Genomic DNA, 26,680 nt, shown 5'->3' with positions numbered 1-26,680 from the left:
GATGTTGAAAGCATTCTCTCAAATTTTAGCATCCAGGTATTCAGCAGCCAAAGGCCATCCATGGACGGGGAAAGACAGCGTGCAGTCTTCACTCATTTCATCAAACCATTCCTGTCAAGAAATGACTCATCAGGTAAAGGCAGGCGCTCGCACTCAACTTGGAAAAGTCTAGGTCACAACAGTGGTGGTATCCTGCCAATGGGTTTGTTTCCGTCTTCTTTGCAGATCCTGGCTGTGTCTCATCTACCAACGGGAGCGGAGACTGGCTGCAGACAAATATTGGCGGCTTCTCTGAATATGCGACCCTGCAGGATTTGAAAGGCCTCAATCCCAACTTCTCAAGTGTGAGTGGAGACTGCAGTTGCTGCGTTTTCCCCCTCCCAAACGGAAAGTTCTCAGCTATGGTTTTGGAAATTACTGCTGTTTGATTGCTTAATGATTTCTCTTCGTAGAACGAATCGTTGTCGGCCCTCACTTCTGCTCAGTTGGCACAGCTGACACTGAGCTCGGGGGCGTCGAACGACACAGACCAAATCGACCGTGTGTTTGGACGACTTGAGGTGGGCAATGCTCTGGAAAATGTGGAGGAATTCCTGACAGAGCTGACAGCGAAAGGACAGGTACGTTACCCCTGACACTGGGGTAAGAAAGAAAATCTGGGGGGATTTTAACTGAACAAGGACGGTACTTAGATCTTTTCTAAACCTCTGCAGCAGTTACAGGAGACCCATTCACATCACATATATTGTTGCGTCCCTCCCAGTGTCCTGTTTGGTGTACTTGTTAACTGCAAGTTAAGTGTCTGCTGTTTAAGTCCTCTGGTTTTGTGATTTGAAAGGAACCCGATTTCCAACCTGCTGTGAGAGATCGCGTAATGAACAGGACCTTCCTCATCATCGGCCCCCATTTCCCGCACTTTGAGACAAAGGACTGGTTTGTTTGGTTCCACGTGAAACTGGTTCCTGTCCTCGCCAGTTTCAGTGCAGTGATGCTCGAGAATGCAACCTCAAACATGAACTGCTCCAACTACCATGTTGTGTGAGTAGTGTCTTACAAACAAGCAGCACTACAGTGCACCAAAGTACAATAATACTGTTGAGGGTACGCGTACGAATGTTTTGTTTTGCTCTTTTCAGTGTGAGCGGGCTGGCCAAAGCTTCCCCTGAAATGCCGTTGCACAGACGACAAAAGATCTCGGGTGTTCTGCTGGGCTACCTGAAAAGATCTGCCAGTGTCATCAACGAGCCAGGTAGGGTCGACAAAGTAAACTGCGCCACGTGCTCGCTTGTGTGGGCTTTTCCCAGGGCTTGACATATTCTTACAAAATTGGGGTTGGGAAGAAAACTGGCACTGGATTTGTATCACGTTTAGCAATAAAAAAAGATCTCGCTAAATGGTACCTACGCTAACCATGATCTACTGTCCTCAGTTTGTAGGCGGGGAATTCAGAGTGACGCCCAATGGATTGCAGTAAACTTGGGTCCATTTTCTCAATTTACATCATACACTGACCTCCAAGTCTTCAACATCACTGGGGTAAGTCGTACATTTCCCTTCAAATCTTCCATGAAAAGAGCAGCGCAAAACTCAGAACGTCAAAGAGAAAAGCTTTTTGTGTTTCCTCCGTTTGTGTCATCAGGCGGCAGTTGTGGACGTCCTCACGCCAAACCAGAAGGCTGAGCTGATCCTTGATCCAAACAGCGGCGCTTTGCAGAATGAGACCATCGTACGGGAGGTGTTCAAAAGCTTGAACAAGTCCCACAATGACGAGCAGCTCGGTCAGTTTTTCCTGGCTTTTACAGACATCAACAAGAAGGTGAGTGCTTGATTTTGAGATTGCCATGCTCTCCGATATATAGTTGCCTGCCAAACAGGCCGTGTAAAAGTTGCCCTTTGCTCTGGGAATGTTTGCAGAAGCTAATAGGTGGCCGAGCCTCGGCTCAAAAATCATCCCATCTCTGGAATGCTTGGTTAAAGTGTTGTTGCGGATTATTCCCCAATCATGTCCGTCATGCACCGAAGTCCAAAGAAGTGTCCCCAGGCTTGCTTTCATTTTGACAATGAGTCAAGAGGGGTGTAATATCCTCTTGAACTAAACAGAGAATCCCTTCACTTGCAGAGAAACATCACCTTCATCAAAAATCCAGCTGTACGAGACACCATCCTGAACCTGACCCTGACGGCCCTTGCTCCTGAATTTGAAGACTTTGAGCCTGAAGACTTTGAGCTGTGGTTCCAGGTCAATTTGGCCACTGTGATGGCCAGCCTCCATCCTGGCAGCTTGGCAGTGATCCCCAGCAACATCAGCTGTGAATCCTATGCAGCTATGTAAGCCAGGATATTTCTCAAGTCCAAAGTCAAACAATACGTGTTTGCATGAGGTCAAACTGTAAATCCAGACGAGTCACAAAAAATTGTGTTTTCTTCCCTCAGACTCACTGGTCTTCGAAAAAGCTTGAAATCCCTGCCACTGGACATTTCAGATGGTCTGAGATCGGGCATAGAGTCATTCAAGGAGACCTTCCCACGTACGTTGACATCGTTTTTCAGACAAGCCGATTACGACTGCTTGTGTTGATAGCTGCATTGATGCCATGCCTTCTTTCCATTTTTGCCCCAAACAGGTTGCGCAGTTGCACATTCCTTGATGGTAAGTTCATTTCTGTGGGAATACAACATGGAGGAAAACAATGTGATAATAGCTGATCAAAATTAACAAGACAAACGTTTGGCACATTGACGTCGTTAAGGGGTACTTTAAATTGAAGTGGCTTTTGCCGCGAGAGTAACAGTTATGCTTTGCTTGTCTGCAGTGCCAGGAGACCCAGGTTGATGGTAAGTTTGCAAAATACCAGACACTTCATGTGTGATGACAAAATGGCGTTCTGAAGGTACAATGTCTGATCCTGGAACTTTGTCTTTTCACAGAGCGCCTCATCTGTGCTGCATTCAATCGGTAGGTGAACCATAGTTTTGTTGGATGGTGAATTTGGAAAGGTAGAGTTCTTTTACGCAGGCTAACTAAGATTCTAATGGTATTGTTTTTATTCTTTTCTCAGATCGCAGCTGGAACAAACCTTGTCGGTTGGCAATGTCTCCGAGGTCCTGTGCAACTTCACCATCACTATGCACGCCTGTTCCTCGGTACATCTTTCTTTTTCGATCAGCTAAGAGAGATTCGACTTTTGCTACTTTGCCATCCGGAGAAATGGGTCTCTGTAAGCTCCTGGATTCTTTGCCTAATTTTTGGTTGTCTTTTTTTTCCCAAGGCTAAACATCTCACACCCAGCAACTTGGCGGCACTACAGGCATGCTCACTGGAAGGCCAAAGGACATACCCGGTAGAGGTCTGGAAGCTTCTCTTCCAAAAGGCTTTGACTTCATTAGACCAGGCTCTGGAATTATTTGCCACCACGGTAAATCCAGTCCCACAATTTCACAAAATCTTTGCTTCCTTGTGGGAATTCTGTGTAATAACCAAGATGACTTTTTCCAACCCCAGGCCGCCAACAACAGCTTCCCAATATTTCCACATCTGCTCGAGGCCCTCGGAGAGGTTAGAATTGCCAACTTCAGCGAGGCACAGCTGCAGAGTGTTGACTTTGTCAGCGGCTGGTTCCAAACAAAGTTGCGTCCGTTTTTGGCCTCTCCATCCTCCAACTTCCTATTCTGCCTGAGCTCCAAGAACTTCAGCTGCCAAACATACCAGACTGTGTAAGCAAGCTATGTGATGTATTGCTCCACTGTGAACCAGATTGTAGAGGCTCCTGGCGTTTTCCTCTTTTTGAGATGTTGAAAGCATTCTCTCAAATTTTAGCATCCAGGTATTCAGCAGCCAAAGGCCATCCATGGACGGGGAAAGACAGCGTGCAGTCTTCACTCATTTCATCAAACCATTCCTGTCAAGAAATGACTCATCAGGTAAAGGCAGGCGCTCGCACTCAACTTGGAAAAGTCTAGGTCACAACAGTGGTGGTATCCTGCCAATGGGTTTGTTTCCGTCTTCTTTGCAGATCCTGGCTGTGTCTCATCTACCAACGGGAGCGGAGACTGGCTGCAGACAAATATTGGCGGCTTCTCTGAATATGCGACCCTGCAGGATTTGAAAGGCCTCAATCCCAACTTCTCAAGTGTGAGTGGAGACTGCAGTTGCTGCGTTTTCCCCCTCCCAAACGGAAAGTTCTCAGCTATGGTTTTGGAAATTACTGCTGTTTGATTGCTTAATGATTTCTCTTCGTAGAACGAATCGTTGTCGGCCCTCACTTCTGCTCAGTTGGCACAGCTGACACTGAGCTCGGGGGCGTCGAACGACACAGACCAAATCGACCGTGTGTTTGGACGACTTGAGGTGGGCAATGCTCTGGAAAATGTGGAGGAATTCCTGACAGAGCTGACAGCGAAAGGACAGGTACGTTACCCCTGACACTGGGGTAAGAAAGAAAATCTGGGGGATTTTAACTGAACAAGGACGGTACTTAGATCTTTTCTAAACCTCTGCAGCAGTTACAGGAGACCCATTCACATCACATATATTGTTGCGTCCCTCCCAGTGTCCTGTTTGGTGTACTTGTTAACTGCAAGTTAAGTGTCTGCTGTTTAAGTCCTCTGGTTTTGTGATTTGAAAGGAACCCGATTTCCAACCTGCTGTGAGAGATCGCGTAATGAACAGGACCTTCCTCATCATCGGCCCCCATTTCCCGCACTTTGAGACAAAGGACTGGTTTGTTTGGTTCCACGTGAAACTGGTTCCTGTCCTCGCCAGTTTCAGTGCAGTGATGCTCGAGAATGCAACCTCAAACATGAACTGCTCCAACTACCATGTTGTGTGAGTAGTGTCTTACAAACAAGCAGCACTACAGTGCACCAAAGTACAATAATACTGTTGAGGGTACGCGTACGAATGTTTTGTTTTGCTCTTTTCAGTGTGAGCGGGCTGGCCAAAGCTTCCCCTGAAATGCCGTTGCACAGACGACAAAAGATCTCGGGTGTTCTGCTGGGCTACCTGAAAAGATCTGCCAGTGTCATCAACGAGCCAGGTAGGGTCGACAAAGTAAACTGCGCCACGTGCTCGCTTGTGTGGGCTTTTCCCAGGGCTTGACATATTCTTACAAAATTGGGGTTGGGAAGAAAACTGGCACTGGATTTGTATCACGTATAGCAATAAAAAAAGATCTCGCTAAATGGTACCTACGCTAACCATGATCTACTGTCCTCAGTTTGTAGGCGGGGAATTCAGAGTGACGCCCAATGGATTGCAGTAAACTTGGGTCCATTTTCTCAATTTACATCATACACTGACCTCCAAGTCTTCAACATCACTGGGGTAAGTCGTACATTTCCCTTCAAATCTTCCATGAAAAGAGCAGCGCAAAACTCAGAACGTCAAAGAGAAAAGCTTTTTGTGTTTCCTCCGTTTGTGTCATCAGGCGGCAGTTGTGGACGTCCTCACGCCAAACCAGAAGGCTGAGCTGATCCTTGATCCAAACAGCGGCGCTTTGCAGAATGAGACCATCGTACGGGAGGTGTTCAAAAGCTTGAACAAGTCCCACAATGACGAGCAGCTCGGTCAGTTTTTCCTGGCTTTTACAGACATCAACAAGAAGGTGAGTGCTTGATTTTAAGATTGCCATGCTCTCCGATATATAGTTGCCTGCCAAACAGGCCGTGTAAAAGTTGCCCTTTGCTCTGGGAATGTTTGCAGAAGCTAATAGGTGGCCGAGCCTCGGCTCAAAAATCATCCCATCTCTGGAATGCTTGGTTAAAGTGTTGTAGCGGATTATTCCCCAATCATGTCCGTCATGCACCGAAGTCCAAAGACGTGTCCCCAGGCTTGCTTTCATTTTGACAATGAGTCAAGAGGGGTGTAATATCCTCTTGAACTAAACAGAGAATCCCTTCACTTGCAGAGAAACATCACCTACATCAAAAATCCAGCTGTACGAGACACCATCCTGAACCTGACCCTGACGGCCCTTGCTCCTGAATTTGAAGACTTTGAGCCTGAAGACTTTGAGCTGTGGTTCCAGGTCAATTTGGCCACTGTGATGGCCAGCCTCCATCCTGGCAGCTTGGCAGGGATCCCCAGCAACATCAGCTGTGAATCCTATGCAGCTATGTAAGCCAGGATATTTCTCAAGTCCAAAGTCAAACAATACGTGTTTGCATGAGGTCAAACTGTAAATCCAGACGAGTCACAAAAAATTGTGTTTTCTTCCCTCAGACTCACTGGTCTTCGAAAAAGCTTGAAATCCCTGCCACTGGACATTTCAGATGGTCTGAGATCGGGCATAGAGTCATTCAAGGAGACCTTCCCACGTACGTTGACATCGTTTTTCAGACAAGCCGATTACGACTGCTTGTGTTGATAGCTGCATTGATGCCATGCCTTCTTTCCATTTTTGCCCCAAACAGGTTGCGCAGTTGCACATTCCTTGATGGTAAGTTCATTTCTGTGGGAATACAACATGGAGGAAAACAATGTGATAATAGCTGATCAAAATTAACAAGACAAACGTTTGGCACATTGACGTCGTTAAGGGGTACTTTAAATTGAAGTGGCTTTTGCCGCGAGAGTAACAGTTATGCTTTGCTTGTCTGCAGTGCCAGGAGACCCAGGTTGATGGTAAGTTTGCAAAATACCAGACACTTCATGTGTGATGACAAAATGGCGTTCTGAAGGTACAATGTCTGATCCTGGAACTTTGTCTTTTCACAGAGCGCCTCATCTGTGCTGCATTCAATCGGTAGGTGAACCATAGTTTTGTTGGATGGTGAATTTGGAAAGGTAGAGTTCTTTTACGCAGGCTAACTAAGATTCTAATGGTATTGTTTTTATTCTTTTCTCAGATCGCAGCTGGAACAAACCTTGTCGGTTGGCAATGTCTCCGAGGTCCTGTGCAACTTCACCATCACTATGCACGCCTGTTCCTCGGTACATCTTTCTTTTTCGATCAGCTAAGAGAGATTCGACTTTTGCTACTTTGCCATCCGGAGAAATGGGTCTCTGTAAGCTCCTGGATTCTTTGCCTAATTTTTGGTTGTCTTTTTTTTCCCAAGGCTAAACATCTCACACCCAGCAACTTGGCGGCACTACAGGCATGCTCACTGGAAGGCCAAAGGACATACCCGGTAGAGGTCTGGAAGCTTCTCTTCCAAAAGGCTTTGACTTCATTAGACCAGGCTCTGGAATTATTTGCCACCACGGTAAATCCAGTCCCACAATTTCACAAAATCTTTGCTTCCTTGTGGGAATTCTGTGTAATAACCAAGATGACTTTTTCCAACCCCAGGCCGCCAACAACAGCTTCCCAATATTTCCACATCTGCTCGAGGCCCTCGGAGAAGTTAGAATTGCCAACTTCAGCGAGGCACAGCTGCAGAGTGTTGACTTTGTCAGCGGCTGGTTCCAAACAAAGTTGCGTCCGTTTTTGGCCTCTCCATCCTCCAACTTCCTATTCTGCCTGAGCTCCAAGAACTTCAGCTGCCAAACATACCAGACTGTGTAAGCAAGCTATGTGATGTATTGCTCCACTGTGAACCAGATTGTAGAGGCTCCTGGCGTTTTCCTCTTTTTGAGATGTTGAAAGCATTCTCTCAAATTTTAGCATCCAGGTATTCAGCAGCCAAAGGCCATCCATGGACGGGGAAAGACAGCGTGCAGTCTTCACTCATTTCATCAAACCATTCCTGTCAAGAAATGACTCATCAGGTAAAGGCAGGCGCTCGCACTCAACTTGGAAAAGTCTAGGTCACAACAGTGGTGGTATCCTGCCAATGGGTTTGTTTCCGTCTTCTTTGCAGATCCTGGCTGTGTCTCATCTACCAACGGGAGCGGAGACTGGCTGCAGACAAATATTGGCGGCTTCTCTGAATATGCGACCCTGCAGGATTTGAAAGGCCTCAATCCCAACTTCTCAAGTGTGAGTGGAGACTGCAGTTGCTGCGTTTTCCCCCTCCCAAACGGAAAGTTCTCAGCTATGGTTTTGGAAATTACTGCTGTTTGATTGCTTAATGATTTCTCTTCGTAGAACGAATCGTTGTCGGCCCTCACTTCTGCTCAGTTGGCACAGCTGACACTGAGCTCGGGGGCGTCGAACGACACAGACCAAATCGACCGTGTGTTTGGACGACTTGAGGTGGGCAATGCTCTGGAAAATGTGGAGGAATTCCTGACAGAGCTGACAGCGAAAGGACAGGTACGTTACCCCTGACACTGGGGTAAGAAAGAAAATCTCGGGGGATTTTAACTGAACAAGGACGGTACTTAGATCTTTTCTAAACCTCTGCAGCAGTTACAGGAGACCCATTCACATCACATATATTGTTGCGTCCCTCCCAGTGTCCTGTTTGGTGTACTTGTTAACTGCAAGTTAAGTGTCTGCTGTTTAAGTCCTCTGGTTTTGTGATTTGAAAGGAACCCGATTTCCAACCTGCTGTGAGAGATCGCGTAATGAACAGGACCTTCCTCATCATCGGCCCCCATTTCCCGCACTTTGAGACAAAGGACTGGTTTGTTTGGTTCCACGTGAAACTGGTTCCTGTCCTCGCCAGTTTCAGTGCAGTGATGCTCGAGAATGCAACCTCAAACATGAACTGCTCCAACTACCATGTTGTGTGAGTAGTGTCTTACAAACAAGCAGCACTACAGTGCACCAAAGTACAATAATACTGTTGAGGGTACGCGTACGAATGTTTTGTTTTGCTCTTTTCAGTGTGAGCGGGCTGGCCAAAGCTTCCCCTGAAATGCCGTTGCACAGACGACAAAAGATCTCGGGTGTTCTGCTGGACTACCTGAAAAGATCTGCCAGTGTCATCAACGAGCCAGGTAGGGTCGACAAAGTAAACTGCGCCACGTGCTCGCTTGTGTGGGCTTTTCCCAGGGCTTGACATATTCTTACAAAATTGGGGTTGGGAAGAAAACTGGCACTGGATTTGTATCACGTTTAGCAATAAAAAAAGATCTCGCTAAATGGTACCTACGCTAACCATGATCTACTGTCCTCAGTTTGTAGGCGGGGAATTCAGAGTGACGCCCAATGGATTGCAGTAAACTTGGGTCCATTTTCTCAATTTACATCATACACTGACCTCCAAGTCTTCAACATCACTGGGGTAAGTCGTACATTTCCCTTCAAATCTTCCATGAAAAGAGCAGCGCAAAACTCAGAACGTCAAAGAGAAAAGCTTTTTGTGTTTCCTCCGTTTGTGTCATCAGGCGGCAGTTGTGGACGTCCTCACGCCAAACCAGAAGGCTGAGCTGATCCTTGATCCAAACAGCGGCGCTTTGCAGAATGAGACCATCGTACGGGAGGTGTTCAAAAGCTTGAACAAGTCCCACAATGACGAGCAGCTCGGTCAGTTTTTCCTGGCTTTTACAGACATCAACAAGAAGGTGAGTGCTTGATTTTAAGATTGCCATGCTCTCCGATATATAGTTGCCTGCCAAACAGGCCGTGTAAAAGTTGCCCTTTGCTCTGGGAATGTTTGCAGAAGCTAATAGGTGGCCGAGCCTCGGCTCAAAAATCATCCCATCTCTGGAATGCTTGGTTAAAGTGTTGTTGCGGATTATTCCCCAATCATGTCCGTCATGCACCGAAGTCCAAAGACGTGTCCCCAGGCTTGCTTTCATTTTGACAATGAGTCAAGAGGGGTGTAATATCCTCTTGAACTAAACAGAGAATCCCTTCACTTGCAGAGAAACATCACCTTCATCAAAAATCCAGCTGTACGAGACACCATCCTGAACCTGACCCTGACGGCCCTTGCTCCTGAATTTGAAGACTTTGAGCCTGAAGACTTTGAGCTGTGGTTCCAGGTCAATTTGGCCACTGTGATGGCCAGCCTCCATCCTGGCAGCTTGGCAGTGATCCCCAGCAACATCAGCTGTGAATCCTATGCAGCTATGTAAGCCAGGATATTTCTCAAGTCCAAAGTCAAACAATACGTGTTTGCATGAGGTCAAACTGTGAATCCAGACGAGTCACAAAAAATTGTGTTTTCTTCCCTCAGACTCACTGGTCTTCGAAAAAGCTTGAAATCCCTGCCACTGGACATTTCAGATGGTCTGAGATCGGGCATAGAGTCATTCAAGGAGACCTTCCCACGTACGTTGACATCGTTTTTCAGACAAGCCGATTACGACTGCTTGTGTTGATAGCTGCATTGATGCCATGCCTTCTTTCCATTTTTGCCCCAAACAGGTTGCGCAGTTGCACATTCCTTGATGGTAAGTTCATTTCTGTGGGAATACAACATGGAGGAAAACAATGTGATAATAGCTGATCAAAATTAACAAGACAAACGTTTGGCACATTGACGTCGTTAAGGGGTACTTTAAATTGAAGTGGCTTTTGCCGCGAGAGTAACAGTTATGCTTTGCTTGTCTGCAGTGCCAGGAGACCCAGGTTGATGGTAAGTTTGCAAAATACCAGACACTTCATGTGTGATGACAAAATGGCGTTCTGAAGGTACAATGTCTGATCCTGGAACTTTGTCTTTTCACAGAGCGCCTCATCTGTGCTGCATTCAATCGGTAGGTGAACCATAGTTTTGTTGGATGGTGAATTTGGAAAGGTAGAGTTCTTTTACGCAGGCTAACTAAGATTCTAATGGTATTGTTTTTATTCTTTTCTCAGATCGCAGCTGGAACAAACCTTGTCGGTTGGCAATGTCTCCGAGGTCCTGTGCAACTTCACCATCACTATGCACGCCTGTTCCTCGGTACATCTTTCTTTTTCGATCAGCTAAGAGAGATTCGACTTTTGCTACTTTGCCATCCGGAGAAATGGGTCTCTGTAAGCTCCTGGATTCTTTGCCTAATTTTTGGTTGTCTTTTTTTTCCCAAGGCTAAACATCTCACACCCAGCAACTTGGCGGCACTACAGGCATGCTCACTGGAAGGCCAAAGGACATACCCGGTAGAGGTCTGGAAGCTTCTCTTCCAAAAGGCTTTGACTTCATTAGACCAGGCTCTGGAATTATTTGCCACCACGGTAAATCCAGTCCCACAATTTCACAAAATCTTTGCTTCCTTGTGGGAATTCTGTGTAATAACCAAGATGACTTTTTCCAACCCCAGGCCGCCAACAACAGCTTCCCAATATTTCCACATCTGCTCGAGGCCCTCGGAGAGGTTAGAATTGCCAACTTCAGCGAGGCACAGCTGCAGAGTGTTGACTTTGTCAGCGGCTGGTTCCAGACAAAGTTGCGTCCGTTTTTGGCCTCTCCATCCTCCAACTTCCTATTCTGCCTGAGCTCCAAGAACTTCAGCTGCCAAACATACCAGACTGTGTAAGCAAGCTATGTGATGTATTGCTCCACTGTGAACCAGATTGTAGAGGCTCCTGGCGTTTTCCTCTTTTTGAGATGTTGAAAGCATTCTCTCAAATTTTAGCATCCAGGTATTCAGCAGCCAAAGGCCATCCATGGACGGGGAAAGACAGCGTGCAGTCTTCACTCATTTCATCAAACCATTCCTGTCAAGAAATGACTCATCAGGTAAAGGCAGGCGCTCGCACTCAACTTGGAAAAGTCTAGGTCACAACAGTGGTGGTATCCTGCCAATGGGTTTGTTTCCGTCTTCTTTGCAGATCCTGGCTGTGTCTCATCTACCAACGGGAGCGGAGACTGGCTGCAGACAAATATTGGCGGCTTCTCTGAATATGCGACCCTGCAGGATTTGAAAGGCCTCAATCCCAACTTCTCAAGTGTGAGTGGAGACTGCAGTTGCTGCGTTTTCCCCCTCCCAAACGGAAAGTTCTCAGCTATGGTTTTGGAAATTACTGCTGTTTGATTGCTTAATGATTTCTCTTCGTAGAACGAATCGTTGTCGGCCCTCACTTCTGCTCAGTTGGCACAGCTGACACTGAGCTCGGGGGCGTCGAACGACACAGACCAAATCGACCGTGTGTTTGGACGACTTGAGGTGGGCAATGCTCTGGAAAATGTGGAGGAATTCCTGACAGAGCTGACAGCGAAAGGACAGGTACGTTACCCCTGACACTGGGGTAAGAAAGAAAATCTGGGGGGATTTTAACTGAACAAGGACGGTACTTAGATCTTTTCTAAACCTCTGCAGCAGTTACAGGAGACCCATTCACATCACATATATTGTTGCGTCCCTCCCAGTGTCCTGTTTGGTGTACTTGTTAACTGCAAGTTAAGTGTCTGCTGTTTAAGTCCTCTGGTTTTGTGATTTGAAAGGAACCCGATTTCCAACCTGCTGTGAGAGATCGCGTAATGAACAGGACCTTCCTCATCATCGGCCCCCATTTCCCGCACTTTGAGACAAAGGACTGGTTTGTTTGGTTCCACGTGAAACTGGTTCCTGTCCTCGCCAGTTTCAGTGCAGTGATGCTCGAGAATGCAACCTCAAACATGAACTGCTCCAACTACCATGTTGTGTGAGTAGTGTCTTACAAACAAGCAGCACTACAGTGCACCAAAGTACAATAATACTGTTGAGGGTACGCGTACGAATGTTTTGTTTTGCTCTTTTCAGTGTGAGCGGGCTGGCCAAAGCTTCCCCTGAAATGCCGTTGCACAGACGACAAAAGATCTCGGGTGTTCTGCTGGGCTACCTGAAAAGATCTGCCAGTGTCATCAACGAGCCAGGTAGGGTCGACAAAGTAAACTGCGCCACGTGCTCGCTTGTGTGGGCTTTTCCCAGGGCTTGACATATTCTTACAAAATTGGGGTTGGGAAGAAAACTGGCACTGGATTTGTATCACGTTTAGCAATAAAAAAAGATCTCGCTAAATGGTACCTACGCTAACCATGATCTACTGTCCTCAGTTTGTAGGCGGGGAATTCAGAGTGACGCCCAATGGATTGCAGTAAACTTGGGTCCATTTTCTCAATTTACATCATACACTGACCTCCAAGTCTTCAACATCACTGGGGTAAGTCGTACATTTCCCTTCAAATCTTCCATGAAAAGAGCAGCGCAAAACTCAGAACGTCAAAGAGAAAAGCTTTTTGTGTTTCCTCCGTTTGTGTCATCAGGCGGCAGTTGTGGACGTCCTCACGCCAAACCAGAAGGCTGAGCTGATCCTTGATCCAAACAGCGGCGCTTTGCAGAATGAGACCATCGTACGGGAGGTGTTCAAAAGCTTGAACAAGTCCCACAATGACGAGCAGCTCGGTCAGTTTTTCCTGGCTTTTACAGACATCAACAAGAAGGTGAGTGCTTGATTTTGAGATTGCCATGCTCTCCGATATATAGTTGCCTGCCAAACAGGCCGTGTAAAAGTTGCCCTTTGCTCTGGGAATGTTTGCAGAAGCTAATAGGTGGCCGAGCCTCGGCTCAAAAATCATCCCATCTCTGGAATGCTTGGTTAAAGTGTTGTTGCGGATTATTCCCCAATCATGTCCGTCATGCACCGAAGTCCAAAGAAGTGTCCCCAGGCTTGCTTTCATTTTGACAATGAGTCAAGAGGGGTGTAATATCCTCTTGAACTAAACAGAGAATCCCTTCACTTGCAGAGAAACATCACCTTCATCAAAAATCCAGCTGTACGAGACACCATCCTGAACCTGACCCTGACGGCCCTTGCTCCTGAATTTGAAGACTTTGAGCCTGAAGACTTTGAGCTGTGGTTCCAGGTCAATTTGGCCACTGTGATGGCCAGCCTCCATCCTGGCAGCTTGGCAGTGATCCCCAGCAACATCAGCTGTGAATCCTATGCAGCTATGTAAGCCAGGATATTTCTCAAGTCCAAAGTCAAACAATACGTGTTTGCATGAGGTCAAACTGTAAATCCAGACGAGTCACAAAAAATTGTGTTTTCTTCCCTCAGACTCACTGGTCTTCGAAAAAGCTTGAAATCCCTGCCACTGGACATTTCAGATGGTCTGAGATCGGGCATAGAGTCATTCAAGGAGACCTTCCCACGTACGTTGACATCGTTTTTCAGACAAGCCGATTACGACTGCTTGTGTTGATAGCTGCATTGATGCCATGCCTTCTTTCCATTTTTGCCCCAAACAGGTTGCGCAGTTGCACATTCCTTGATGGTAAGTTCATTTCTGTGGGAATACAACATGGAGGAAAACAATGTGATAATAGCTGATCAAAATTAACAAGACAAACGTTTGGCACATTGACGTCGTTAAGGGGTACTTTAAATTGAAGTGGCTTTTGCCGCGAGAGTAACAGTTATGCTTTGCTTGTCTGCAGTGCCAGGAGACCCAGGTTGATGGTAAGTTTGCAAAATACCAGACACTTCATGTGTGATGACAAAATGGCGTTCTGAAGGTACAATGTCTGATCCTGGAACTTTGTCTTTTCACAGAGCGCCTCATCTGTGCTGCATTCAATCGGTAGGTGAACCATAGTTTTGTTGGATGGTGAATTTGGAAAGGTAGAGTTCTTTTACGCAGGCTAACTAAGATTCTAATGGTATTGTTTTTATTCTTTTCTCAGATCGCAGCTGGAACAAACCTTGTCGGTTGGCAATGTCTCCGAGGTCCTGTGCAACTTCACCATCACTATGCACGCCTGTTCCTCGGTACATCTTTCTTTTTCGATCAGCTAAGAGAGATTCGACTTTTGCTACTTTGCCATCCGGAGAAATGGGTCTCTGTAAGCTCCTGGATTCTTTGCCTAATTTTTGGTTGTCTTTTTTTTCCCAAGGCTAAACATCTCACACCCAGCAACTTGGCGGCACTACAGGCATGCTCACTGGAAGGCCAAAGGACATACCCGGTAGAGGTCTGGAAGCTTCTCTTCCAAAAGGCTTTGACTTCATTAGACCAGGCTCTGGAATTATTTGCCACCACGGTAAATCCAGTCCCACAATTTCACAAAATCTTTGCTTCCTTGTGGGAATTCTGTGTAATAACCAAGATGACTTTTTCCAACCCCAGGCCGCCAACAACAGCTTCCCAATATTTCCACATCTGCTCGAGGCCCTCGGAGAAGTTAGAATTGCCAACTTCAGCGAGGCACAGCTGCAGAGTGTTGACTTTGTCAGCGGCTGGTTCCAAACAAAGTTGCGTCCGTTTTTGGCCTCTCCATCCTCCAACTTCCTATTCTGCCTGAGCTCCAAGAACTTCAGCTGCCAAACATACCAGACTGTGTAAGCAAGCTATGTGATGTATTGCTCCACTGTGAACCAGATTGTAGAGGCTCCTGGCGTTTTCCTCTTTTTGAGATGTTGAAAGCATTCTCTCAAATTTTAGCATCCAGGTATTCAGCAGCCAAAGGCCATCCATGGACGGGGAAAGACAGCGTGCAGTCTTCACTCATTTCATCAAACCATTCCTGTCAAGAAATGACTCATCAGGTAAAGGCAGGCGCTCGCACTCAACTTGGAAAAGTCTAGGTCACAACAGTGGTGGTATCCTGCCAATGGGTTTGTTTCCGTCTTCTTTGCAGATCCTGGCTGTGTCTCATCTACCAACGGGAGCGGAGACTGGCTGCAGACAAATATTGGCGGCTTCTCTGAATATGCGACCCTGCAGGATTTGAAAGGCCTCAATCCCAACTTCTCAAGTGTGAGTGGAGACTGCAGTTGCTGCGTTTTCCCCCTCCCAAACGGAAAGTTCTCAGCTATGGTTTTGGAAATTACTGCTGTTTGATTGCTTAATGATTTCTCTTCGTAGAACGAATCGTTGTCGGCCCTCACTTCTGCTCAGTTGGCACAGCTGACACTGAGCTCGGGGGCGTCGAACGACACAGACCAAATCGACCGTGTGTTTGGACGACTTGAGGTGGGCAATGCTCTGGAAAATGTGGAGGAATTCCTGACAGAGCTGACAGCGAAAGGACAGGTACGTTACCCCTGACACTGGGGTAAGAAAGAAAATCTCGGGGGATTTTAACTGAACAAGGACGGTACTTAGATCTTTTCTAAACCTCTGCAGCAGTTACAGGAGACCCATTCACATCACATATATTGTTGCGTCCCTCCCAGTGTCCTGTTTGGTGTACTTGTTAACTGCAAGTTAAGTGTCTGCTGTTTAAGTCCTCTGGTTTTGTGATTTGAAAGGAACCCGATTTCCAACCTGCTGTGAGAGATCGCGTAATGAACAGGACCTTCCTCATCATCGGCCCCCATTTCCCGCACTTTGAGACAAAGGACTGGTTTGTTTGGTTCCACGTGAAACTGGTTCCTGTCCTCGCCAGTTTCAGTGCAGTGATGCTCGAGAATGCAACCTCAAACATGAACTGCTCCAACTACCATGTTGTGTGAGTAGTGTCTTACAAACAAGCAGCACTACAGTGCACCAAAGTACAATAATACTGTTGAGGGTACGCGTACGAATGTTTTGTTTTGCTCTTTTCAGTGTGAGCGGGCTGGCCAAAGCTTCCCCTGAAATGCCGTTGCACAGACGACAAAAGATCTCGGGTGTTCTGCTGGACTACCTGAAAAGATCTGCCAGTGTCATCAACGAGCCAGGTAGGGTCGACAAAGTAAACTGCGCCACGTGCTCGCTTGTGTGGGCTTTTCCCAGGGCTTGACATATTCTTACAAAATTGGGGTTGGGAAGAAAACTGGCACTGGATTTGTATCACGTTTAGCAATAAAAAAAGATCTCGCTAAATGGTACCTACGCTAACCATGATCTACTGTCCTCAGTTTGTAGGCGGGGAATTCAGAGTGACGCCCAATGGATTGCAGTAAACTTGGGTCCATTTTCTCAATTTACATCATACACTGACCTCCAAGTCTTCAACATCACTGGGGTAAGTCGTACATTTCCCTTCAAATCTTCCATGAAAAGAGCAGCGCAAAACTCAGAACGTCAAAGAGAAAAGCTTTTTGTGTTTCCTCCGTTTGTGTCATCAGGCGGCAGTTGTGGACGTCCTCACGCCAAACCAGAAGGCTGAGCTGATCCTTGATCCAAACAGCGGCGCTTTGCAGAATGAGACCATCGTACGGGAGGTGTTCAAAAGCTTGAACAAGTCCCACAATGACGAGCAGCTCGGTCAGTTTTTCCTGGCTTTTACAGACATCAACAAGAAGGTGAGTGCTTGATTTTAAGATTGCCATGCTCTCCGATATATAGTTGCCTGCCAAACAGGCCGTGTAAAAGTTGCCCTTTGCTCTGGGAATGTTTGCAGAAGCTAATAGGTGGCCGAGCCTCGGCTCAAAAATCATCCCATCTCTGGAATGCTTGGTTAAAGTGTTGTTGCGGATTATTCCCCAATCATGTCCGTCATGCACCGAAGTCCAAAGACGTGTCCCCAGGCTTGCTTTCATTTTGACAATGAGTCAAGAGGGGTGTAATATCCTCTTGAACTAAACAGAGAATCCCTTCACTTGCAGAGAAACATCACCTTCATCAAAAATCCAGCTGTACGAGACACCATCCTGAACCTGACCCTGACGGCCCTTGCTCCTGAATTTGAAGACTTTGAGCCTGAAGACTTTGAGCTGTGGTTCCAGGTCAATTTGGCCACTGTGATGGCCAGCCTCCATCCTGGCAGCTTGGCAGTGATCCCCAGCAACATCAGCTGTGAATCCTATGCAGCTATGTAAGCCAGGATATTTCTCAAGTCCAAAGTCAAACAATACGTGTTTGCATGAGGTCAAACTGTGAATCCAGACGAGTCACAAAAAATTGTGTTTTCTTCCCTCAGACTCACTGGTCTTCGAAAAAGCTTGAAATCCCTGCCACTGGACATTTCAGATGGTCTGAGATCGGGCATAGAGTCATTCAAGGAGACCTTCCCACGTACGTTGACATCGTTTTTCAGACAAGCCGATTACGACTGCTTGTGTTGATAGCTGCATTGATGCCATGCCTTCTTTCCATTTTTGCCCCAAACAGGTTGCGCAGTTGCACATTCCTTGATGGTAAGTTCATTTCTGTGGGAATACAACATGGAGGAAAACAATGTGATAATAGCTGATCAAAATTAACAAGACAAACGTTTGGCACATTGACGTCGTTAAGGGGTACTTTAAATTGAAGTGGCTTTTGCCGCGAGAGTAACAGTTATGCTTTGCTTGTCTGCAGTGCCAGGAGACCCAGGTTGATGGTAAGTTTGCAAAATACCAGACACTTCATGTGTGATGACAAAATGGCGTTCTGAAGGTACAATGTCTGATCCTGGAACTTTGTCTTTTCACAGAGCGCCTCATCTGTGCTGCATTCAATCGGTAGGTGAACCATAGTTTTGTTGGATGGTGAATTTGGAAAGGTAGAGTTCTTTTACGCAGGCTAACTAAGATTCTAATGGTATTGTTTTTATTCTTTTCTCAGATCGCAGCTGGAACAAACCTTGTCGGTTGGCAATGTCTCCGAGGTCCTGTGCAACTTCACCATCACTATGCACGCCTGTTCCTCGGTACATCTTTCTTTTTCGATCAGCTAAGAGAGATTCGACTTTTGCTACTTTGCCATCCGGAGAAATGGGTCTCTGTAAGCTCCTGGATTCTTTGCCTAATTTTTGGTTGTCTTTTTTTTCCCAAGGCTAAACATCTCACACCCAGCAACTTGGCGGCACTACAGGCATGCTCACTGGAAGGCCAAAGGACATACCCGGTAGAGGTCTGGAAGCTTCTCTTCCAAAAGGCTTTGACTTCATTAGACCAGGCTCTGGAATTATTTGCCACCACGGTAAATCCAGTCCCACAATTTCACAAAATCTTTGCTTCCTTGTGGGAATTCTGTGTAATAACCAAGATGACTTTTTCCAACCCCAGGCCGCCAACAACAGCTTCCCAATATTTCCACATCTGCTCGAGGCCCTCGGAGAGGTTAGAATTGCCAACTTCAGCGAGGCACAGCTGCAGAGTGTTGACTTTGTCAGCGGCTGGTTCCAGACAAAGTTGCGTCCGTTTTTGGCCTCTCCATCCTCCAACTTCCTATTCTGCCTGAGCTCCAAGAACTTCAGCTGCCAAACATACCAGACTGTGTAAGCAAGCTATGTGATGTATTGCTCCACTGTGAACCAGATTGTAGAGGCTCCTGGCGTTTTCCTCTTTTTGAGATGTTGAAAGCATTCTCTCAAATTTTAGCATCCAGGTATTCAGCAGCCAAAGGCCATCCATGGACGGGGAAAGACAGCGTGCAGTCTTCACTCATTTCATCAAACCATTCCTGTCAAGAAATGACTCATCAGGTAAAGGCAGGCGCTCGCACTCAACTTGGAAAAGTCTAGGTCACAACAGTGGTGGTATCCTGCCAATGGGTTTGTTTCCGTCTTCTTTGCAGATCCTGGCTGTGTCTCATCTACCAACGGGAGCGGAGACTGGCTGCAGACAAATATTGGCGGCTTCTCTGAATATGCGACCCTGCAGGATTTGAAAGGCCTCAATCCCAACTTCTCAAGTGTGAGTGGAGACTGCAGTTGCTGCGTTTTCCCCCTCCCAAACGGAAAGTTCTCAGCTATGGTTTTGGAAATTACTGCTGTTTGATTGCTTAATGATTTCTCTTCGTAGAACGAATCGTTGTCGGCCCTCACTTCTGCTCAGTTGGCACAGCTGACACTGAGCTCGGGGGCGTCGAACGACACAGACCAAATCGACCGTGTGTTTGGACGACTTGAGGTGGGCAATGCTCTGGAAAATGTGGAGGAATTCCTGACAGAGCTGACAGCGAAAGGACAGGTACGTTACCCCTGACACTGGGGTAAGAAAGAAAATCTCGGGGGATTATAACTGAACAAGGACGGTACTTAGATCTTTTCTAAACCTCTGCAGCAGTTACAGGAGACCCATTCACATCACATATATTGTTGCGTCCCTCCCAGTGTCCTGTTTGGTGTACTTGTTAACTGCAAGTTAAGTGTCTGCTGTTTAAGTCCTCTGGTTTTGTGATTTGAAAGGAACCCGATTTCCAACCTGCTGTGAGAGATCGCGTAATGAACAGGACCTTCCTCATCATCGGCCCCCATTTCCCGCACTTTGAGACAAAGGACTGGTTTGTTTGGTTCCACGTGAAACTGGTTCCTGTCCTCGCCAGTTTCAGTGCAGTGATGCTCGAGAATGCAACCTCAAACATGAACTGCTCCAACTACCATGTTGTGTGAGTAGTGTCTTACAAACAAGCAGCACTACAGTGCACCAAAGTACAATAATACTGTTGAGGGTACGCGTACGAATGTTTTGTTTTGCTCTTTTCAGTGTGAGCGGGCTGGCCAAAGCTTCCCCTGAAATGCCGTTGCACAGACGACAAAAGATCTCGGGTGTTCTGCTGGGCTACCTGAAAAGATCTGCCAGTGTCATCAACGAGCCAGGTAGGGTCGACAAAGTAAACTGCGCCACGTGCTCGCTTGTGTGGGCTTTTCCCAGGGCTTGACATATTCTTACAAAATTGGGGTTGGGAAGAAAACTGGCACTGGATTTGTATCACGTTTAGCAATAAAAAAAGATCTCGCTAAATGGTACCTACGCTAACCATGATCTACTGTCCTCAGTTTGTAGGCGGGGAATTCAGAGTGACGCCCAATGGATTGCAGTAAACTTGGGTCCATTTTCTCAATTTACATCATACACTGACCTCCAAGTCTTCAACATCACTGGGGTAAGTCGTACATTTCCCTTCAAATCTTCCATGAAAAGAGCAGCGCAAAACTCAGAACGTCAAAGAGAAAAGCTTTTTGTGTTTCCTCCGTTTGTGTCATCAGGCGGCAGTTGTGGACGTCCTCACGCCAAACCAGAAGGCTGAGCTGATCCTTGATCCAAACAGCGGCGCTTTGCAGAATGAGACCATCGTACGGGAGGTGTTCAAAAGCTTGAACAAGTCCCACAATGACGAGCAGCTCGGTCAGTTTTTCCTGGCTTTTACAGACATCAACAAGAAGGTGAGTGCTTGATTTTAAGATTGCCATGCTCTCCGATATATAGTTGCCTGCCAAACAGGCCGTGTAAAAGTTGCCCTTTGCTCTGGGAATGTTTGCAGAAGCTAATAGGTGGCCGAGCCTCGGCTCAAAAATCATCCCATCTCTGGAATGCTTGGTTAAAGTGTTGTTGCGGATTATTCCCCAATCATGTCCGTCATGCACCGAAGTCCAAAGACGTGTCCCCAGGCTTGCTTTCATTTTGACAATGAGTCAAGAGGGGTGTAATATCCTCTTGAACTAAACAGAGAATCCCTTCACTTGCAGAGAAACATCACCTTCATCAAAAATCCAGCTGTACGAGACACCATCCTGAACCTGACCCTGACGGCCCTTGCTCCTGAATTTGAAGACTTTGAGCCTGAAGACTTTGAGCTGTGGTTCCAGGTCAATTTGGCCACTGTGATGGCCAGCCTCCATCCTGGCAGCTTGGCAGTGATCCCCAGCAACATCAGCTGTGAATCCTATGCAGCTATGTAAGCCAGGATATTTCTCAAGTCCAAAGTCAAACAATACGTGTTTGCATGAGGTCAAACTGTGAATCCAGACGAGTCACAAAAAATTGTGTTTTCTTCCCTCAGACTCACTGGTCTTCGAAAAAGCTTGAAATCCCTGCCACTGGACATTTCAGATGGTCTGAGATCGGGCATAGAGTCATTCAAGGAGACCTTCCCACGTACGTTGACATCGTTTTTCAGACAAGCCGATTACGACTGCTTGTGTTGATAGCTGCATTGATGCCATGCCTTCTTTCCATTTTTGCCCCAAACAGGTTGCGCAGTTGCACATTCCTTGATGGTAAGTTCATTTCTGTGGGAATACAACATGGAGGAAAACAATGTGATAATAGCTGATCAAAATTAACAAGACAAACGTTTGGCACATTGACGTCGTTAAGGGGTACTTTAAATTGAAGTGGCTTTTGCCGCGAGAGTAACAGTTATGCTTTGCTTGTCTGCAGTGCCAGGAGACCCAGGTTGATGGTAAGTTTGCAAAATACCAGACACTTCATGTGTGATGACAAAATGGCGTTCTGAAGGTACAATGTCTGATCCTGGAACTTTGTCTTTTCACAGAGCGCCTCATCTGTGCTGCATTCAATCGGTAGGTGAACCATAGTTTTGTTGGATGGTGAATTTGGAAAGGTAGAGTTCTTTTACGCAGGCTAACTAAGATTCTAATGGTATTGTTTTTATTCTTTTCTCAGATCGCAGCTGGAACAAACCTTGTCGGTTGGCAATGTCTCCGAGGTCCTGTGCAACTTCACCATCACTATGCACGCCTGTTCCTCGGTACATCTTTCTTTTTCGATCAGCTAAGAGAGATTCGACTTTTGCTACTTTGCCATCCGGAGAAATGGGTCTCTGTAAGCTCCTGGATTCTTTGCCTAATTTTTGGTTGTCTTTTTTTTCCCAAGGCTAAACATCTCACACCCAGCAACTTGGCGGCACTACAGGCATGCTCACTGGAAGGCCAAAGGACATACCCGGTAGAGGTCTGGAAGCTTCTCTTCCAAAAGGCTTTGACTTCATTAGACCAGGCTCTGGAATTATTTGCCACCACGGTAAATCCAGTCCCACAATTTCACAAAATCTTTGCTTCCTTGTGGGAATTCTGTGTAATAACCAAGATGACTTTTTCCAACCCCAGGCCGCCAACAACAGCTTCCCAATATTTCCACATCTGCTCGAGGCCCTCGGAGAGGTTAGAATTGCCAACTTCAGCGAGGCACAGCTGCAGAGTGTTGACTTTGTCAGCGGCTGGTTCCAGACAAAGTTGCGTCCGTTTTTGGCCTCTCCATCCTCCAACTTCCTATTCTGCCTGAGCTCCAAGAACTTCAGCTGCCAAACATACCAGACTGTGTAAGCAAGCTATGTGATGTATTGCTCCACTGTGAACCAGATTGTAGAGGCTCCTGGCGTTTTCCTCTTTTTGAGATGTTGAAAGCATTCTCTCAAATTTTAGCATCCAGGTATTCAGCAGCCAAAGGCCATCCATGGACGGGGAAAGACAGCGTGCAGTCTTCACTCATTTCATCAAACCATTCCTGTCAAGAAATGACTCATCAGGTAAAGGCAGGCGCTCGCACTCAACTTGGAAAAGTCTAGGTCACAACAGTGGTGGTATCCTGCCAATGGGTTTGTTTCCGTCTTCTTTGCAGATCCTGGCTGTGTCTCATCTACCAACGGGAGCGGAGACTGGCTGCAGACAAATATTGGCGGCTTCTCTGAATATGCGACCCTGCAGGATTTGAAAGGCCTCAATCCCAACTTCTCAAGTGTGAGTGGAGACTGCAGTTGCTGCGTTTTCCCCCTCCCAAACGGAAAGTTCTCAGCTATGGTTTTGGAAATTACTGCTGTTTGATTGCTTAATGATTTCTCTTCGTAGAACGAATCGTTGTCGGCCCTCACTTCTGCTCAGTTGGCACAGCTGACACTGAGCTCGGGGGCGTCGAACGACACAGACCAAATCGACCGTGTGTTTGGACGACTTGAGGTGGGCAATGCTCTGGAAAATGTGGAGGAATTCCTGACAGAGCTGACAGCGAAAGGACAGGTACGTTACCCCTGACACTGGGGTAAGAAAGAAAATCTGGGGGGATTTTAACTGAACAAGGACGGTACTTAGATCTTTTCTAAACCTCTGCAGCAGTTACAGGAGACCCATTCACATCACATATATTGTTGCGTCCCTCCCAGTGTCCTGTTTGGTGTACTTGTTAACTGCAAGTTAAGTGTCTGCTGTTTAAGTCCTCTGGTTTTGTGATTTGAAAGGAACCCGATTTCCAACCTGCTGTGAGAGATCGCGTAATGAACAGGACCTTCCTCATCATCGGCCCCCATTTCCCGCACTTTGAGACAAAGGACTGGTTTGTTTGGTTCCACGTGAAACTGGTTCCTGTCCTCGCCAGTTTCAGTGCAGTGATGCTCGAGAATGCAACCTCAAACATGAACTGCTCCAACTACCATGTTGTGTGAGTAGTGTCTTACAAACAAGCAGCACTACAGTGCACCAAAGTACAATAATACTGTTGAGGGTACGCGTACGAATGTTTTGTTTTGCTCTTTTCAGTGTGAGCGGGCTGGCCAAAGCTTCCCCTGAAATGCCGTTGCACAGACGACAAAAGATCTCGGGTGTTCTGCTGGGCTACCTGAAAAGATCTGCCAGTGTCATCAACGAGCCAGGTAGGGTCGACAAAGTAAACTGCGCCACGTGCTCGCTTGTGTGGGCTTTTCCCAGGGCTTGACATATTCTTACAAAATTGGGGTTGGGAAGAAAACTGGCACTGGATTTGTATCACGTTTAGCAATAAAAAAAGATCTCGCTAAATGGTACCTACGCTAACCATGATCTACTGTCCTCAGTTTGTAGGCGGGGAATTCAGAGTGACGCCCAATGGATTGCAGTAAACTTGGGTCCATTTTCTCAATTTACATCATACACTGACCTCCAAGTCTTCAACATCACTGGGGTAAGTCGTACATTTCCCTTCAAATCTTCCATGAAAAGAGCAGCGCAAAACTCAGAACGTCAAAGAGAAAAGCTTTTTGTGTTTCCTCCGTTTGTGTCATCAGGCGGCAGTTGTGGACGTCCTCACGCCAAACCAGAAGGCTGAGCTGATCCTTGATCCAAACAGCGGCGCTTTGCAGAATGAGACCATCGTACGGGAGGTGTTCAAAAGCTTGAACAAGTCCCACAATGACGAGCAGCTCGGTCAGTTTTTCCTGGCTTTTACAGACATCAACAAGAAGGTGAGTGCTTGATTTTAAGATTGCCATGCTCTCCGATATATAGTTGCCTGCCAAACAGGCCGTGTAAAAGTTGCCCTTTGCTCTGGGAATGTTTGCAGAAGCTAATAGGTGGCCGAGCCTCGGCTCAAAAATCATCCCATCTCTGGAATGCTTGGTTAAAGTGTTGTTGCGGATTATTCCCCAATCATGTCCGTCATGCACCGAAGTCCAAAGACGTGTCCCCAGGCTTGCTTTCATTTTGACAATGAGTCAAGAGGGGTGTAATATCCTCTTGAACTAAACAGAGAATCCCTTCACTTGCAGAGAAACATCACCTTCATCAAAAATCCAGCTGTACGAGACACCATCCTGAACCTGACCCTGACGGCCCTTGCTCCTGAATTTGAAGACTTTGAGCCTGAAGACTTTGAGCTGTGGTTCCAGGTCAATTTGGCCACTGTGATGGCCAGCCTCCATCCTGGCAGCTTGGCAGTGATCCCCAGCAACATCAGCTGTGAATCCTATGCAGCTATGTAAGCCAGGATATTTCTCAAGTCCAAAGTCAAACAATACGTGTTTGCATGAGGTCAAACTGTAAATCCAGACGAGTCACAAAAAATTGTGTTTTCTTCCCTCAGACTCACTGGTCTTCGAAAAAGCTTGAAATCCCTGCCACTGGACATTTCAGATGGTCTGAGATCGGGCATAGAGTCATTCAAGGAGACCTTCCCACGTACGTTGACATCGTTTTTCAGACAAGCCGATTACGACTGCTTGTGTTGATAGCTGCATTGATGCCATGCCTTCTTTCCATTTTTGCCCCAAACAGGTTGCGCAGTTGCACATTCCTTGATGGTAAGTTCATTTCTGTGGGAATACAACATGGAGGAAAACAATGTGATAATAGCTGATCAAAATTAACAAGACAAACGTTTGGCACATTGACGTCGTTAAGGGGTACTTTAAATTGAAGTGGCTTTTGCCGCGAGAGTAACAGTTATGCTTTGCTTGTCTGCAGTGCCAGGAGACCCAGGTTGATGGTAAGTTTGCAAAATACCAGACACTTCATGTGTGATGACAAAATGGCGTTCTGAAGGTACAATGTCTGATCCTGGAACTTTGTCTTTTCACAGAGCGCCTCATCTGTGCTGCATTCAATCGGTAGGTGAACCATAGTTTTGTTGGATGGTGAATTTGGAAAGGTAGAGTTCTTTTACGCAGGCTAACTAAGATTCTAATGGTATTGTTTTTATTCTTTTCTCAGATCGCAGCTGGAACAAACCTTGTCGGTTGGCAATGTCTCCGAGGTCCTGTGCAACTTCACCATCACTATGCACGCCTGTTCCTCGGTACATCTTTCTTTTTCGATCAGCTAAGAGAGATTCGACTTTTGCTACTTTGCCATCCGGAGAAATGGGTCTCTGTAAGCTCCTGGATTCTTTGCCTAATTTTTGGTTGTCTTTTTTTTCCCAAGGCTAAACATCTCACACCCAGCAACTTGGCGGCACTACAGGCATGCTCACTGGAAGGCCAAAGGACATACCCGGTAGAGGTCTGGAAGCTTCTCTTCCAAAAGGCTTTGACTTCATTAGACCAGGCTCTGGAATTATTTGCCACCACGGTAAATCCAGTCCCACAATTTCACAAAATCTTTGCTTCCTTGTGGGAATTCTGTGTAATAACCAAGATGACTTTTTCCAACCCCAGGCCGCCAACAACAGCTTCCCAATATTTCCACATCTGCTCGAGGCCCTCGGAGAGGTTAGAATTGCCAACTTCAGCGAGGCACAGCTGCAGAGTGTTGACTTTGTCAGCGGCTGGTTCCAGACAAAGTTGCGTCCGTTTTTGGCCTCTCCATCCTCCAACTTCCTATTCTGCCTGAGCTCCAAGAACTTCAGCTGCCAAACATACCAGACTGTGTAAGCAAGCTATGTGATGTATTGCTCCACTCTGAACCAGATTGTAGAGGCTCCTGGCGTTTTCCTCTTTTTGAGATGTTGAAAGCATTCTCTCAAATTTTAGCATCCAGGTATTCAGCAGCCAAAGGCCATCCATGGATGGGGAAAGACAGCGTGCAGTCTTCACTCATTTCATCAAACCATTCCTGTCAAGAAATGACTCATCAGGTAAAGGCAGGCGCTCGCACTCAACTTGGAAA

The 26,680-nt window shown here is 46.6% G+C and overlaps 1 protein-coding gene across 1 annotated transcript in view; it reads left to right on the top strand.

Moving 5' to 3' along the window:
- LOC118286526 overlaps nt 1-26,680 on the top strand; it is a 78,710-nt gene that overhangs the window by 32,450 nt on the left and 19,580 nt on the right. Inside the window, exons 115-220 of the mRNA XM_047337813.1 lie at nt 30-133; nt 226-344; nt 453-620; nt 839-1,038; nt 1,137-1,249; nt 1,430-1,536; nt 1,640-1,816; nt 2,120-2,328; nt 2,434-2,528; nt 2,625-2,650; nt 2,814-2,835; nt 2,929-2,956; nt 3,060-3,144; nt 3,270-3,416; nt 3,503-3,714; nt 3,818-3,921; nt 4,014-4,132; nt 4,241-4,408; nt 4,626-4,825; nt 4,924-5,036; nt 5,217-5,323; nt 5,427-5,603; nt 5,907-6,115; nt 6,221-6,315; nt 6,412-6,437; nt 6,601-6,622; nt 6,716-6,743; nt 6,847-6,931; nt 7,057-7,203; nt 7,290-7,501; nt 7,605-7,708; nt 7,801-7,919; nt 8,028-8,195; nt 8,414-8,613; nt 8,712-8,824; nt 9,005-9,111; nt 9,215-9,391; nt 9,695-9,903; nt 10,009-10,103; nt 10,200-10,225; nt 10,389-10,410; nt 10,504-10,531; nt 10,635-10,719; nt 10,845-10,991; nt 11,078-11,289; nt 11,393-11,496; nt 11,589-11,707; nt 11,816-11,983; nt 12,202-12,401; nt 12,500-12,612; nt 12,793-12,899; nt 13,003-13,179; nt 13,483-13,691; nt 13,797-13,891; nt 13,988-14,013; nt 14,177-14,198; nt 14,292-14,319; nt 14,423-14,507; nt 14,633-14,779; nt 14,866-15,077; nt 15,181-15,284; nt 15,377-15,495; nt 15,604-15,771; nt 15,990-16,189; nt 16,288-16,400; nt 16,581-16,687; nt 16,791-16,967; nt 17,271-17,479; nt 17,585-17,679; nt 17,776-17,801; nt 17,965-17,986; nt 18,080-18,107; nt 18,211-18,295; nt 18,421-18,567; nt 18,654-18,865; nt 18,969-19,072; nt 19,165-19,283; nt 19,392-19,559; nt 19,778-19,977; nt 20,076-20,188; nt 20,369-20,475; nt 20,579-20,755; nt 21,059-21,267; nt 21,373-21,467; nt 21,564-21,589; nt 21,753-21,774; nt 21,868-21,895; nt 21,999-22,083; nt 22,209-22,355; nt 22,442-22,653; nt 22,757-22,860; nt 22,953-23,071; nt 23,180-23,347; nt 23,566-23,765; nt 23,864-23,976; nt 24,157-24,263; nt 24,367-24,543; nt 24,847-25,055; nt 25,161-25,255; nt 25,352-25,377; nt 25,541-25,562; nt 25,656-25,683; nt 25,787-25,871; nt 25,997-26,143; nt 26,230-26,441; nt 26,545-26,648. Of these exons, the coding sequence (XP_047193769.1) occupies nt 30-133; nt 226-344; nt 453-620; nt 839-1,038; nt 1,137-1,249; nt 1,430-1,536; nt 1,640-1,816; nt 2,120-2,328; nt 2,434-2,528; nt 2,625-2,650; nt 2,814-2,835; nt 2,929-2,956; nt 3,060-3,144; nt 3,270-3,416; nt 3,503-3,714; nt 3,818-3,921; nt 4,014-4,132; nt 4,241-4,408; nt 4,626-4,825; nt 4,924-5,036; nt 5,217-5,323; nt 5,427-5,603; nt 5,907-6,115; nt 6,221-6,315; nt 6,412-6,437; nt 6,601-6,622; nt 6,716-6,743; nt 6,847-6,931; nt 7,057-7,203; nt 7,290-7,501; nt 7,605-7,708; nt 7,801-7,919; nt 8,028-8,195; nt 8,414-8,613; nt 8,712-8,824; nt 9,005-9,111; nt 9,215-9,391; nt 9,695-9,903; nt 10,009-10,103; nt 10,200-10,225; nt 10,389-10,410; nt 10,504-10,531; nt 10,635-10,719; nt 10,845-10,991; nt 11,078-11,289; nt 11,393-11,496; nt 11,589-11,707; nt 11,816-11,983; nt 12,202-12,401; nt 12,500-12,612; nt 12,793-12,899; nt 13,003-13,179; nt 13,483-13,691; nt 13,797-13,891; nt 13,988-14,013; nt 14,177-14,198; nt 14,292-14,319; nt 14,423-14,507; nt 14,633-14,779; nt 14,866-15,077; nt 15,181-15,284; nt 15,377-15,495; nt 15,604-15,771; nt 15,990-16,189; nt 16,288-16,400; nt 16,581-16,687; nt 16,791-16,967; nt 17,271-17,479; nt 17,585-17,679; nt 17,776-17,801; nt 17,965-17,986; nt 18,080-18,107; nt 18,211-18,295; nt 18,421-18,567; nt 18,654-18,865; nt 18,969-19,072; nt 19,165-19,283; nt 19,392-19,559; nt 19,778-19,977; nt 20,076-20,188; nt 20,369-20,475; nt 20,579-20,755; nt 21,059-21,267; nt 21,373-21,467; nt 21,564-21,589; nt 21,753-21,774; nt 21,868-21,895; nt 21,999-22,083; nt 22,209-22,355; nt 22,442-22,653; nt 22,757-22,860; nt 22,953-23,071; nt 23,180-23,347; nt 23,566-23,765; nt 23,864-23,976; nt 24,157-24,263; nt 24,367-24,543; nt 24,847-25,055; nt 25,161-25,255; nt 25,352-25,377; nt 25,541-25,562; nt 25,656-25,683; nt 25,787-25,871; nt 25,997-26,143; nt 26,230-26,441; nt 26,545-26,648 (12,788 nt within the window). The remainder of the gene's footprint in view (nt 1-29; nt 134-225; nt 345-452; nt 621-838; nt 1,039-1,136; nt 1,250-1,429; nt 1,537-1,639; nt 1,817-2,119; nt 2,329-2,433; nt 2,529-2,624; nt 2,651-2,813; nt 2,836-2,928; nt 2,957-3,059; nt 3,145-3,269; nt 3,417-3,502; nt 3,715-3,817; nt 3,922-4,013; nt 4,133-4,240; nt 4,409-4,625; nt 4,826-4,923; nt 5,037-5,216; nt 5,324-5,426; nt 5,604-5,906; nt 6,116-6,220; nt 6,316-6,411; nt 6,438-6,600; nt 6,623-6,715; nt 6,744-6,846; nt 6,932-7,056; nt 7,204-7,289; nt 7,502-7,604; nt 7,709-7,800; nt 7,920-8,027; nt 8,196-8,413; nt 8,614-8,711; nt 8,825-9,004; nt 9,112-9,214; nt 9,392-9,694; nt 9,904-10,008; nt 10,104-10,199; nt 10,226-10,388; nt 10,411-10,503; nt 10,532-10,634; nt 10,720-10,844; nt 10,992-11,077; nt 11,290-11,392; nt 11,497-11,588; nt 11,708-11,815; nt 11,984-12,201; nt 12,402-12,499; nt 12,613-12,792; nt 12,900-13,002; nt 13,180-13,482; nt 13,692-13,796; nt 13,892-13,987; nt 14,014-14,176; nt 14,199-14,291; nt 14,320-14,422; nt 14,508-14,632; nt 14,780-14,865; nt 15,078-15,180; nt 15,285-15,376; nt 15,496-15,603; nt 15,772-15,989; nt 16,190-16,287; nt 16,401-16,580; nt 16,688-16,790; nt 16,968-17,270; nt 17,480-17,584; nt 17,680-17,775; nt 17,802-17,964; nt 17,987-18,079; nt 18,108-18,210; nt 18,296-18,420; nt 18,568-18,653; nt 18,866-18,968; nt 19,073-19,164; nt 19,284-19,391; nt 19,560-19,777; nt 19,978-20,075; nt 20,189-20,368; nt 20,476-20,578; nt 20,756-21,058; nt 21,268-21,372; nt 21,468-21,563; nt 21,590-21,752; nt 21,775-21,867; nt 21,896-21,998; nt 22,084-22,208; nt 22,356-22,441; nt 22,654-22,756; nt 22,861-22,952; nt 23,072-23,179; nt 23,348-23,565; nt 23,766-23,863; nt 23,977-24,156; nt 24,264-24,366; nt 24,544-24,846; nt 25,056-25,160; nt 25,256-25,351; nt 25,378-25,540; nt 25,563-25,655; nt 25,684-25,786; nt 25,872-25,996; nt 26,144-26,229; nt 26,442-26,544; nt 26,649-26,680) is intronic.

Source organism: Scophthalmus maximus, chromosome 15 (assembly GCF_022379125.1).
Source record: "Scophthalmus maximus strain ysfricsl-2021 chromosome 15, ASM2237912v1, whole genome shotgun sequence".
Classification (NCBI taxonomy): domain Eukaryota; kingdom Metazoa; phylum Chordata; class Actinopteri; order Pleuronectiformes; family Scophthalmidae; genus Scophthalmus; species Scophthalmus maximus.
Note: the sequence above shows the minus strand (reverse complement) of the source record. Positions and strands in the feature narration are given on the sequence as shown.